Raw genomic sequence first — 14,449 nt, 5'->3', positions numbered from 1 at the left:
GGGGGTTACTAGTTTGTGTGACACCCCGGGAACGATGAACACAGCTTACCTGCGTCCCCGGTTACGTCCCGCTCATCTCCGCCCCTCCGCTGTGTGACGTCACTATGACGCCGACCGTCACTCCCCCTTCAGGAAGTGGATGTTCGGCACCCACAGCGACGTCGTTTGGAACGTAAGTACGTGTGACGGGGGGGTTACTAGTTTGTGTGACACGGGCAACAAATTTTCCAAAGGGACATTTACCCATTAAGGATTAAAAAGAGCTTTGAACCTACCAGAGACGAGTTGAGGACTCTCCTCTAGGACTGTAGGGGATATGCGCAGTGTACGGCTGAACAATGTAGATCACTTTTCTATACATGCGCACAGAAACAAGACATCCTGTCCACAGCTTTTTTGGCACAACACACGAGCGTCCGGTGCAAGAGCAGTGGATGCATGGGCAATAAAGGGGGGTGTACCGCCCCGGCTCCATCTGAGCAATGCCATCTGCAGTAGGTTAAAGGCTCTTCTACTCCCAATTGCCCTAACACCTGGTTCTGAAATGAGCAGGTTTGGAAGATATTTGGATTTAGTCACCCAAAATCTAGTGAAATGTTCCCTTTATGCTCCTCTCTATGGACAGGCACAGTCATTAGACATAGTGTCACCTATGGATTACAGGGTCACTTAAAAGGGGATATCAAGAATTAGGAGTCTTTCTGAAGAATTTTTTTTTTCTAACAGTCAAAGGTCTGTGTGCTGTATTGTAGCTTGGCTACATTGAAATAAAAGGAGCGGAGCTACAATATCACAACTGTTCACAAGTATGTCATGGTTTTCAAAGAAAGTAGCCATGTTTTTCTAATCATGGTCAATCCCTTTAAATTTAAAAGGGAACGTCAATTCATAACATATATATATATATATATATATATATATATACACATATATATACACACACACACTGATTAAATTTTGCACAAGTCTGGCATTGTGTCCAGTCTATATAGCAGATGGACAGATGCAATCTTCAGTGCTGCGGTCGGCGTCCTTAGGTGTCTTTGGCAATCACCATTTCCTGCAGAGTCATGATGATGATGATGATGATGTCTGTAAAGCGCTGAGGAATTAATGTTGCTATACAAGTGAATAAAATAAATTAATGTTGTGATGCGGAGCCTAGTAAGTACAAGAGGTGTCCATGAGAACAGCCAAAGAAATCAAGACTGCCCTGGTCCGGCTGCTAAAGAAAAGGACAGATCAGGGCAGGGTGAATCGTTTTCCTAAACTATAGTGCTGATTATAATAGTAGATATTGGATTCACCACAATGAGGCCATTATAATGCCATAGTCTGAATCTCTCCATAAGTTTAGTATAGACTTCTTCCACTTAGGGTGTGTGCCCACGATCAGGGTTCACAGCGTTTTGGACGCAGCATGATTCAGCTGCGTCCAAAACGCTGCGTTGTACAGTACAAGCATAGTGGATGGGATTTTTAGAAATTCCGTGCCCAATGTGTGTACTGCCCACAGCATAAACTGGCCTGCAGTGCAGCTTTCCAAGCCGCAGAAAGTCAATTCTTTGCTGCAGAGTCACAAGCGTTCTCCGGGAGGAGAACAGAAGAGAGACCGCAACTGCCCAAGCCCGGACCATGGGCATGAGCAGCTGCAGTCTCCTGTGGAGGAGACTCACGGCTCCACAGGTCAGGACCTGTCGAGTCCAGATCGTGGGCACATACCCTTATAAAGACCCTTTTTTGTTTTATAAACAAACCAGATAGTGAAGCACTTTTTACATCTTATATTTTTTCTTTATACAGCAACCACAAGGTTCATAGGCCACAAAAGTTTAGAGATGTTTACTAACTTCTACAGAAAAGTGTTGTGGCAGTGCCCCGGCCTCTGCGAAGGAGGCGAGGCGATGCCCCGCCCCCCGGCCTCTGCGAAGGAGGCGAGGAGATGCCGCGCCCCCCCGGCCTCTGCGAAGGAGGCGAGGAGATGCCGCGCCCCCCCGGCCTCTGCGAAGGAGGCGAGGAGATGCCGCGCCCCCCCGGCCTCTGCGAAGGAGGCGAGGAGATGCCGCGCCCCCCCGGCCTCTGCGAAGGAGGCGAGGCGACGCCGCGCCCCCCCCGGCCTCTGCGAAGGAGGGCAGCTGTGACCATCATGTGTTGTGAATGGTGATTCCTATGTTATCTACATGAGTTCCTTGTAATTCTGTCTGTGATAAGATGGAAACTGATCTCTACAGAACAGAAGTGTCCGTCTAGTATTAGGTTCAGTAAAAACTGCACAATATCAGGATTTATTCAATATATAGTGTCATAAAAAAATAAGAAGTCGCCATTATCAGAGGACACATTCACTAATTAGAAGAGGTGTGCGATTTTGGCTCTCTCTTCACCTATTGCAGAGGATTCTCTGGTGACAGGTCGGGTTTATATGCAAGGGACTTTCTGTACTGAGCACCTGTGAAACCTTATTGTCAAACTGCTTTGGAAGGCTACAAATCTGTGTCCCCTACTCGTCTGGTAGGACACAATTGTGGTCACATGCTATGTAAAAGTTTTAGGCAGGTATGGAAAAAATGCCAAAGAGCGGTACAATATTGGGTATATGCAGAAGTGGCAGGTTTTGCAAGTTTGGCATTTTAGCAAATGGAGTTTGAAATTTAGTCAGGATTAAAGGTGTCCTTAATGCCTAGAAATACAGCCAAATACTTATCCATATCATGTAATATAATCACAGAGCCCTACAAATTTATTCTGCAGATGGACAATGACCGCAAACATCCAGCCAATGTCATCAAGAACAATCTTTAGTGTAAAGAAGAGCAAGGAGCCCTGGAGGTGATGATCCGGCCCCCCACAGAGCCCTGGAGGTGATGATCCGGCCCCCCACAGAGCCCTGGAGGTGATGATCCCGCCCCCCACCAGAGCCCTGGAGGTGATGATCCCGCCCCCCACCAGAGCCCTGGAGGTGGTGATCCCGCCCCCCACCAGAGCCCTGGAGGTGGTGATCCCGCCCCCACAGAGCCCTGGAGGTGGTGATCCCGCCCCCACAGAGCCCTGGAGGTGGTGATCCCGCTCCCACAGAGCCCTGGAGGTGGTGATCCCGCCCCCCACAGAGTCCTAATCTCAAATCATCCAGTCTGTCTGGGATCAAAAGACAGGAGGATCCGCACCAGCCTCATACACAGAAGATCTGTGATCTGTTCTCAAAGATGTTTGGAGCATCCTCCAGCAGAGTTGCTATCTAAACTGTGTAGAAGTGACAAGTACCGAGAAGAACTGATGTTGTCCTGAAGGCATTGATTTTAGTGATTTGAATTTGACTTCTCTTTTGTTCATTCACTTCCCATTTTGTTAATAGATGAAACTATTGAAAAAATGTTAACACTTCTGTTTTTAGTTTGTAAATGTTTTAGGCAGGTGTGGAAAAATGCTGCACAGTATATTTTACTGGGTTATGGGTTTGCCTTTGACCAGCCTAAATATAGAGATTGTGTATTCTTCCAGCCTTCTCTTGAGACTGTACTAATTGGAGTTCTCACGTCATTTTTGTCTAACTCTACAGTGGGCAGGGCGACCGCCAATCATTAAATACATGTAGAGCGGCAGCATTCACTATGCCACAAAACTTACTCCAGCAGGGACTGGAGTAGGATTTCTGGTACACGTCACTTGTCCGACACTCCTGATAAGAGACATACCCTCTTCGGGAATCAGGAGTGTCTGACTCCAGCATGACTCCGGAACAAGGCCAGTGATCCTTGATAAATCGGACCCTATTACATTACATAAAGCAACTATTACATCCCAGCGCACATTTTCCATAAAGGACAAATGACTGAAAGTAATTTGTTTTTGGAGGGGCTATTTGTGCAGATGAATTACAGCACATGAGAAGCGGCCGGCACTTACCTGAGAGCAGCTGCATGGTACGTATCCACATAATCAGAGATGAAGAGCTCTCTGTTCCGAATTACTGGGTCTGTGATCACCAGCTCCCGGCCAGAATCTATGGGACGATGTGATAGAAGGAGGGGAAAAAAAAGATCAGACCACACCAAATACATAAGTCACAACAAGGTTAATAGACATGGATGGGCTCTTACATCCAGAATTAGCAACTGCCTTGGATAACAACACGGCAATACTCTGGGTGCTATGCTGCAAGTGTAAGGCTGCCATGTATTCTAGTGGGTCCTCCAGTCTCTGTCCCTATAACACCCAGCTGCGCAACCATCCTATTGGCAATTGCACATGGTGAATAGCTCTCGTTCCCGAAAAACCACTTAGATGCTGTGGTCGCTATTAGAGAATGCAGTTGAGAATACAGTGGAACCTCGCTTAACGAGTAACCCACTTAACGAGAATTTCGCTTAACAAGCAAAGCTTTCTGTAAATTTGTATCTCGATTTACGAGAAAGCTTTGTTGTACGAGCAAAATCCTCACCGCACACACTTCCGGTTCCGTACATCCACCGCGCTCTGACCCGCATTTGCAGTCCACACTAACACACATGTACGCACAAAACACACAAACACATACAGTATTATGCTCACCTTACCTTCCGTTCCACCGCCGGTCTCATGGTTCTTGTAGTTCCCAGGTACATTGCGACGTCCTTGCGGCAAACTACAAGACCCATGAGGCCTGCGATGGAACGGAGGTAAGGTGAGCATATAATATAATATAGTGTACCTTACATTTCATCCCCGGCCTCCTGGGTCCTGTAGTTCGCCGCTCCGCTCCACTCCAAGCTGTGCATCAGCATCCATAGCGATGAAGCAGGAACTTCCTGGTTCTTGTCACCGCTACTCAAAGGCAGCACGCTGACCAATCAGAGGCAAGCGGCTCTGCCTTTGACGTCAGCGCTCTGGCCGCGGAAGTTCCTCCCTCGTCGTTATGGTAGCCAGATACACGGCCCGGCCCCGTACCAGAGAACAGCAAGTCCCAGGAGACCGGCGATGCAACGGAAGGGTAAGTGAGCATAACATGTGCGTGCGTGCTTGTGTGAGTTTGTGCATGTGTGGAATGGCACAATAAGGGACCAGGATGGGATATTTAACAAGCCTATGGGAAATCTTGCTTTGCTGAACGAGTGACTTGGTTAGCAAGCACACTCTCAGAACGGATTGTTCTCGTTAACCAAGGTTCCACTGTATACAGCTGACACTTTATGCCAATGGAGAGGGCTCAGCTCCTGAGCCTGCTGCATCAGAACGCGCTACAAATAATAATAATTTTGCTTTAATTAAAGAATAACCTGCAACTTATCTCAAAAGCGTGCACGTTACCTTAATAGCTAACAGAAGAATTAATTGCAAAATATATTAATTGAAATATTTCATTAATTACCAATTAATCATCAGAATAATTTCACAAAACCAACAGAGTGAAAACAATTAATGGTATTTTGCACTGATGTTGTTGGAAGTAAATGGAACAGATAATGCTGCAAAAGTATCCAGGGTCTATTTTTAAAGTTTATCTCATATTATATGGGGAAGTCATTCTTCATTGTATAGGATAGTCTGGTTCTAAATATCAGACCATCCCTGCACATATTTATGTACTGGGACAGAGGACGCCGGCCTATGTCTGCTAGGGTCCAGGAGGGGAGCTGGAAAATAAATGGCAGGTGATTCTGCAGCTCTGAATTTGGAAGTCTAAGGGCGGCGTTACATGAGACGATATATCGTGCGATCGCATGAGCGATCGTACCCGCCCCCGTCGTTTGTGCGTCACGGGCAATTCATTGTCTGTGTCGCACAAAGTCGTTAACCCCCCGTCACACGTACTTACCTCCCTAACGACGTCCCTGTGGGCGGCGAACATCCTCTTACTGAAGGGGGAGGGACGTTCGGCGTCACACAGCGGCCACCCAATAGAAGCAGAGGGGCGGAGATGAGGGGGACGTAACATCCCGCCCACCTCCTTCCTTCCTCATTGCCGGCATGTACAGCAGGCAAGCTGTACTTCGTCGTTCCCGGGGTGTCACACGTAGTGATGTGTGCTGCGGGAATGACGAACAACTAGCGCGCAGAAGGAGGAACGACATTATGGAAATGAACGACGTGTCAACGAGCAACGATAAGGTGAGTATTTTTGCTCGTTAACAGTCGTTCGGAGGGGTCACACGGTATGACATCTCTAACAATACCGGATGTGCGTCACGAATTCCGTGACCCCGACGACATATCGCACGATATATCGTACAGTGTAACGCCGCGCTAAGAGGTGGACATTGACAGTCTATCGGCACACGCCGGCGGAGGCGCTCACACACAACTCTCGGCACACGCCGGCAGAGGCGCTCACACACAACTCTCGGCACACGCCGGCAGAGGCGCTCACACACAACTCTCGGCACACGCCGGCAGAGGCGCTCACACACAACTCTCGGCACACGCCGGCAGAGGCGCTCACACACAACTCTCGGCACACGCCGGCAGAGGCGCTCACACACAACTCTCGGCACACGCCGGCAGAGGCGCTCACACACAACTCTCGGCACACGCCGGCAGAGGCGCTCACACACAACTCTCGGCACACGCCGGCAGAGGCGCTCACACACAACTCTCGGCACACGCCGGCAGAGGCGCTCACACACTACTCTCGGCACACGCCGGCAGAGGCGCTCACACACTACTCTCGGCACACGCCGGCAGAGGCGCTCACACACTACTCTCGGCACACGCCGGCAGAGGCGCTCACACACAACTCTCGGCACACGCCGGCAGAGGCGCTCACACACAACTCTCGGCACACGCCGGCAGAGGCGCTCACACACAACTCTCGGCACACGCCGGCAGAGGCGCTCACACACAACTCTCGGCACACGCCGGCAGAGGCGCTCACACACAACTCTCGGCACACGCCGGCAGAGGCGCTCACACACAACTCTCGGCACACGCCGGCAGAGGCGCTCACACACTACTCTCGGCACACGCCGGCAGAGGCACACACACTCCTCTGAGCACTCACCAACGGAAACGCATGCACTCCTCTGAGCAGGTATGCGGGGTTGCAATATGCTCCCTTCTGATTCGAAAAGTGAATGGAGCCACATAAGTTCTTTATGGGCAAGGTCAAATTCCTGGAAAATGTCTCTCAGAAGATGAAGATGTACAATGAACAGGCGCTGCTTAGCTACGCTCATTGATTTGGATAACCAGGAGTAAATATATCACCAATATCCTGCCTTGTACCAATATTGATAGCTGTAAAGAAAGTTCTGCATATTGTACAGTGTGGGATTTACCGTTCTCATTATGGCGATCTTGAACCAGGTGTTGGTAGACGGAGTCCGGCACCTCTGACTGGCGGTAGTACCACTTCACATTCATAAGAAGATGGTCTCGCTTACTCTGTAAATGACAAAAACAAAAATCAGTCATCAGAAATGTCCAGTCTGAAATAACTTTCCAAAGTAAAATTTAACTTAAAGCCACTAGGAAATCCAGTGGAGGAAGTCAACGTGTAACCCAACTTTGGTGCATGATATTTTTAGTATGGCCCTTAAATTCCTTGCAGATTCGGTGGGGTTAGGAGACCCCCTAAAATCACTTAAAAGACTGCTTAGAAGTGCGCAGCACAGGAGGCATGGGCGCAGAGTTCAGCACAGACCTATAGGCTTTTTATTAAGCTCTGCGCTTCTGCCACCTGAGCTGCAAACTTCTCAGACGTCTGTTGAATGGTCAGTCGGGGTCTCAAGACTCGGACCCCACCGATCTGCTGGAAACTTATGGACCCACGAAAAACCTAAAATAATCTAACAGTCTAACAGCATGTACCGCTGTGCAGAGTATTGGTCTAGGAGCCAAACAAGGTCATGTAGCTGCTGGAGAACAGGATTTTATGTTTCGGTATTTATTTTACACCCTTCGCCTCGGCATTTGATGCCCGGCTGATGACTCTGGCGCAGCTGAATAAATGCCCTGAAGGCTGCGCTATGAAAGGAGATTTGCAATTCCCTTTGTACAGAGGTCGTGATGAGGCTGATCAATGAGAGCATCAACAAGCAGAACATGTTCTGTTCAGTGCAATTAAAATGGCTTCAAATGGTCCATAAAAAATGCAAACATAAAAAGCAAGTCTGCGCCGATCCGGAGATGGAGGAAAAGCCACGAGAAGGAAAAAGACATTTGTAGAGTACGGTCCGTTATACATCCCAAGTAATAATCATTTCCCCTGTCTTTTCCCCAATTCCTACAATATGGTCAGCACCCAAAAATGACACTTTATAGTCGCCAGCGGCTAAAGCTAATCCATATCAAAGGCAAACTTCACAGTGTGAAGAGGGGAGAGAAGTGGCCACCGGATCCTTGTGAGCCGCTGATCAAGACAATACGATGGAAGGTGCAGAAAATTTTGCTTAAGAAAAAGTTTTTGACAAGCCGATCCTGCCGTCAGCCATGGCACGGGCACAGACCGGCGCGGCCCGGAGACAAGCTGCTCTTGTTCACGGTTTGTCTAAAACTATTTACAACAGGAGAAAGTCCTAATGAAAAGCCAATGTATTTCCCTCATATTCCAAAAACTGCAGGAAGCTTAGAATGGCCTAAGGGGAAATTAACATTCCTTCACCGTGAGGCAAACCACACAGTGTTTATTTTCATTTCTTCTATGCAAACGTTAACTTCTTCTTTTACAAGTTGTAAGCCTGCACGAACATTTAATCCCACGTAATGCATAGCTGTGGCTTCCAAGAGGTGAAAGAGGGAGAAGGGGGCTGAAAAGAGGAGAGCGAGTCAATTAAAAAAAAAATGTACGACTGCATGCAACGCCGGGAATGGCCACCTGGTGGCAGCAGTGTCAAATACAAAATCTCCATCTGTCAGATGCCTGTACCTGACTGTCAGCCGCTCTATGTGTCTATTAGTATTATTTTAGTACTGAAATATATAGCACCATTAGAAGCTGAGAAATCCCAGGGGCCGGGCAGACAATGCAAGAAGAAAGTTGCCATTGCCATCTAACTTTTTATGTAGTTTTCTATTGACTTTTCTAACGGCTTATTGCTTTGCCAAGGGAAATTTGACAACTGGATTTTGTACAGTACTGTGTCCAAGCTTTAATTAAGTTCCCTGCATACATGCCAATCTATTTTGCTTTGAATGGATCACTGGCCCAGTTTCCTTGCATCGTGCCCATATTTTGCATATAATGTAAAAGCATGAAAATGGGCAGACACAAAATTAAAAAAAACACCTATATTAGATGGTGTCTGAGAAATGCGACCACCGAGAGCAAGGACCCCTGTATGAGAAGATTCAGGAGAGGTCACATATGGGCATAGTGGGGGAAGGTTGGGGAGTTAATGTCGGGCAGTGGAGTCGGTTGTTAACCACTAGACTGGAAGCAATCACCGATGGAAAGTTCTGAACAAACGTCACCCCCCACCCCCACTCTCCTGAAAACACAGCCCCCTCTCCGGAAAATGCACCACCTCCCTCTCCTGAAAATGGACCACCCTCCTCTCCTGAAAATGCACCACCCTCCTCTCCTGAAAATGCACCACCCTCCTCTCCTGAAAATGCACCACCCTCCTCTCCTGAAAATGCACCACCCTCCTCTCCTGAAAATGCACCACCCTCCTCTCCTGAAAATGCACCACCCTCCTCTCCGGAAAATGCACCACCCCCCTCTCTCTGGAAAATGCACCACCCCCCTCTCTCTGGAAAATGCACCACCCCCCTCTCCTGAAAATGCACCACCCCCCTCTCCTGAAAATGCACCACCCCCCTCTCCTGAAAATGCATCACCCCCCTCTCCTGAAAATGCACCACCCCCCTCTCCTGAAAATGCACCACCCCCCCCTCTCCTGAAAATGCACCACCCCCCCCTCTCCTGAAAATGCACCACCCCCCCCTCCTGAAAATGCACCACCCCCCTCTCTCTGGAAAATGCACCACCCCCCTCTCATGAAAATGCACCACCCCCCTCTCATGAAAATGCAAACCCCTCTCCTGAAAATACCAACCCCTCTACCGAAAAAATGCCAACCCCTCTCCTGAAAATGCCAACCCCTCTCCTGAAAATGCCAACCCCTCTCCTGAAAATGCCAACCCCTCTCCTGAAAATGCCAACCCCTCTCCTGAAAATGCCAACCCCTCTCCTGAAAATGCCACCCCCTCTCCTGAAAATGCCACCCCCTCTCCTGAAAATGCCACCCCCTCTCCTGAAAATGCCACCCCCTCTCCTGAAAATGCCACCCCCTCTCCTGAAAATGCCACCCCCTCTCCTGAAAATGCCACCCCCTCTCCTGAAAATGCCACCCCCTCTCCTGAAAATGCCACCCCCTCTCCTGAAAATGCCACCCCCTCTCCTGAAAATGCCACCCCCTCTCCTGAAAATGCCACCCCTCTCCTTCAGGAAATAATGATGACAATTTCACACACCTTATCTAAAAATGCTGAATCTCTTACTAAAAAAAGGCAGATTAAAAGTGGTCAAGTGGCCATCACGTCGCACAATGACAATTTGAATAATATGTTCTTCCGTCTGACCTGTCATTTGCCATTAAAAAAAAAAAAAGTAACATTGTGTAAATGCCGCTGTTCTCCTAAATCCGGCGTGGTTTTTCTTTTGTTCTTGCACCTTTCTGTTCCTGAGATGTAGCCCTTTTTCTCCTGCATGTTAGTACTGTTACCAAGTGGGCGTGGTCATCAACACTTCTCTGTGGGCATCTTCTTGAGGACTAACTCCCCCTTGGCTAAAAAAGACTACATATACATACAGGGAAGAGGCGGCTATATTGAAGGAATGGAGAGGCGCAGGAACAAAAGAAAAACATCACTGGATTCAGGAGAACAGTGACATTTATACCGGGTAACAAAATATACATATTTATACCAAGCGACAGGTCCCCTTTAAATATAAACTCATTACCCATTCTATGAAGTGGGCGATGAATGAAATGGTATTTTAACATATAACAATACATTTTTTTTATTTTACTCTTAAACCATTAGACACTGGTAAAATATAATACTTGTATGATGTGGCCGGCACCAGGAGCGGTCATAAGAGACCAGCCTTTCCCCATAGCAGTTCATAACTGCACAGTGAGAATAATGGGGCAATATTTGCATTGACCTCCATCCCCCCCTTCTCTTCCAGCACATCCATTCCAGTAGATGTAATAAGGCAGCTTTGAATTATCTGTGACACCGGCCTAAGATCGGCCAGTAATGAATCTTATGGATATACCTCTAGGCAAACACTGTCATACGTGATGACAGATCAGGAAATGGAGTATAGAACTGTTATTAGCTACAGGCAGGGCGGACAACCATCAGGCACAATATTAGCCGGCCTCCTGTCGGGGGGCATTTGTCACAGAAATTAAATGTATTGATGGTCTGAATCTCTCAGGTCTAAAGAAACATTAACTACTATGCAAAGCCCGAAATCTATGTCCTTACACCAACAATTGTGATAACATTTACACTGAAAATCTGGGAAAATGTCATGTTCCAATTTGATCCATTATATTTTATAAATGTTTATATTTTTTAGAAACCGCTCATTACATATAATATTAAACCAGGGCAGCGAGGGTTAATCACGATCATCCCAAGTCAATTTTGCCTTTGTACATTACGATGAGCCGGATTTTTATGCTATTTTGTAATTTGGATTTCTCCATGTAAATGATCTTATATGCACTGTATATGGGATCCTAAGCACTCGCACGAAATGATATTGATATTTAATAATGTGTCCTAATTCTACCTGGAATGAAGCCCCAGACAATATATGTATACATCAGTAATACAGACATGGCGCAGCACACAATATGGCCTCTTCTGTACCAGTATACAGGCACCACACACAAAGGTAATGGATTTCAGCAGCAGAACCACATTATGACACAAGGGGGCAGCACTGAGCTTCTATGTATAGCCGCATTAGGAGCTAGCAGAGCAGAACAGGCCAGATTTGAGACATGGCGCAGGATGTGCTGACAGGCCGGGAATGTGACAGATCTACGGCTCGGCGCTGCCACAGGTGCTTGTAAGGGCGCAGGGTACCCACTACCTCTCCGCTCTATCCCCCCTTCTCCATTACAAGCCTCATGACCGCCCTCCCGTAATTGAGTCGCGTAAAGTCCAGGCAAGTGATCTATAAAAGCCGCCATGTGCCCGACAACAAACAGGATCATTTATTAAAAGAGACATAACCAGACATTAGATCACCAAAGTGCCCGGCAGGGAATGTTTGCTACCGCGGCACGCGGCGGAGCAGGGACTATTCTGCAGAAACGCTCATTACTCTCTCTATTCCCTACCAGGCTTTAATTTTCTACATCTGATGTCCGTTTTATAGGTCACCAATCCATCACAGGAGCCAGTGAAGGTGAGGATGTACTTGTGTAATTGCCCATGTACTCTGGGATCAGTGATTTCAATTCATTAGGCCATGTCGACACGTCTTATTTGGGACAGAAAATCAGATGTGTATTTGCAAGAGGATCTGTGGCAGAAATCCAAGGCCGACCCTCGGATGTGCAGCTTGATATGATGCACAACCACACGTGGAACAGACCAGGTCAATTAGAGCTAAGGGTACTTTCACACTTGCGTTAATTTCCTTCCGTCACAATCCGACCTTTTGGAAAACAGCGGAATCCGTTAACGGATTCCGCTGTTTTCCCTAGACTTGTATGGATGACTGATTGGGCCAAAAGTTCCTGCGTTGCTTCCGCTGGTCGATGCTGCGTTGCGTCCGCCGGGTGGAAGGAACGCAGCATGTAACTTTTTTGAGCGGCGGAATCCTTTATTTTTCACTAAGCACTTTCCACTTTTTTTTTTTTAATCACAGAAACTTTGTCTCTAGGTGGCCGAACGTTCAACTGAGCGCCCGGCCGCCGACATGCGACAGCGCTCAGCTTTGCGCCCGGCCGCCAGCATGCGAGAGCTCTCAGCTTAGCGCCCGGCCGCCAGCATGCGAGAGCTCTCAGCTTAGCGCCCGGCCGCCAGCATGCGAGAGCTCTCAGCTTAGCGCCCGGCCGCCAGCATGCGAGAGCTCTCAGCTTAGCGCCCGGCCGCCGGCATGCGATAGCGCTCAACCGAGCGCCCGGCCGCCGGCATGTGTGAGCGCTCAGCCGAGCGCCCGGCCACCGGCATGTGAGAGCGCTCAGCTTAGCGCCCGGCCGCCGAGTGATCAGCTGATCGGTCACAATAGTCTGCTGCCAGTAAAACTGTAGTAAAAAAAAAAAAAAAAAAAAAAGCTTTCCATTGTTTTGTACGATCCGTTGCATCCGTTGTGCCATTATATGCAACACATCCGTTGCATCCGTCACACAACGCAACGGATGCCGTTCAACGCAAGTGTGAAACTAGCCTTAGAGTTGGTGCAAAACGATTTGGACGTCCCATCATATTGACCGCAGTGGCGGTCTGTCGCCGGTGCTCGGGAAAGGGAGAATCGCCTCTTACCTGCTGACATTTATATATAATATAATAATAATAATAATAATAATAATAATAATAATATTTATTCATTTATATAGCGCTATTAATTCCACAGCGCCTTACATACAATTGTAACACTGTCCCCATTGGGGCTCACAATCTAGGTTCTCTATCTGTATGCCTTTGGAGTGTGGGAGGAAATCGAAGAACCCGGAGGAAACCCACGCAAACACGGGGAGAACATACAAACTCCTTTCAGATAGTGTCCTTGGTGGGATTTGAACCCAGGACCCCAGCACTGCAAGACTGCAGTGCTAACCACTGAGCCACCGTGCCATTTCTGGTCCCTCTTCTGACTAGCTGGACTGATGTGACACCACTCCGCAATATGGATGTCACAAAAGAGAAGCCACGGATGACAGTAGATAAGTGGCGGGTCTCCCGCTCCCAAGAGACGAACACAGACCACCGCCACGGCGGATTAAACGTGACAATTCCTACTAACTCTAGCATCGCTCTGCAAAATCCGCCTCAACAAGTAACCTAGCACTTAATTTTCCAACAATGCGCATTTCAAAACCATAAGGAATAAAAACCACCAAAACACATCTTATGACTAGCAACACAGAAATAAGATTTCAAAAGGACTGGAGACGTGGATCGCGGGGCGGAATATGTGCCGAAATCTGCAGGAAAACAAGACAAAGTGAACGAAAGACAGAAAAAAGAAACAAACATTAATGTCCACTCTTCCAACTTCTAGCATATAAGGATCATGTAAAAAGGAAACAAGAAAAATACAAAAAAAACCCCTCAAAACATCCATGTCTCTGTTCAAATCCCATGTGTGAACTGAAACTAACTCATGAAAAACCGCTGCGAAAAAAGCCACAGCAAAAATGCAGTGTGTGAACATACCCCAACACTTTAGCCCTGTAGATACTCATCTGTAATAAGTGTTAGGCCCTGTGCGCACTAGAAAAAGTGGCTCAGTAAGATTTCCGCACCTGCGGGAAAATACCGCACCAAAATCTGCATCCAA

At 47.8% G+C, this 14,449-nt stretch overlaps 1 protein-coding gene across 4 annotated transcripts in view; it reads right to left on the bottom strand.

The window, feature by feature from the left end:
* RERE (arginine-glutamic acid dipeptide repeats) overlaps window positions 1-14,449 on the bottom strand; it is a 432,422-nt gene that overhangs the window by 123,599 nt on the left and 294,374 nt on the right. For all 4 annotated transcript variants that reach the window (XM_075328175.1, XM_075328174.1, XM_075328176.1 and 1 more), the window contains 2 exons: window positions 7,251-7,356; window positions 3,904-4,000 (listed from right to left, as the gene is read on the bottom strand). In XM_075328175.1, coding sequence (XP_075184290.1) covers window positions 3,904-4,000; window positions 7,251-7,356 — 203 coding nt within the window. The remainder of the gene's footprint in view (window positions 1-3,903; window positions 4,001-7,250; window positions 7,357-14,449) is intronic.

This window comes from Anomaloglossus baeobatrachus, chromosome 11 (assembly GCF_048569485.1).
Source record: "Anomaloglossus baeobatrachus isolate aAnoBae1 chromosome 11, aAnoBae1.hap1, whole genome shotgun sequence".
In the NCBI taxonomy this organism is placed as follows: domain Eukaryota; kingdom Metazoa; phylum Chordata; class Amphibia; order Anura; family Aromobatidae; genus Anomaloglossus; species Anomaloglossus baeobatrachus.
This window is presented reverse-complemented; position numbering and strand designations above follow the sequence as displayed.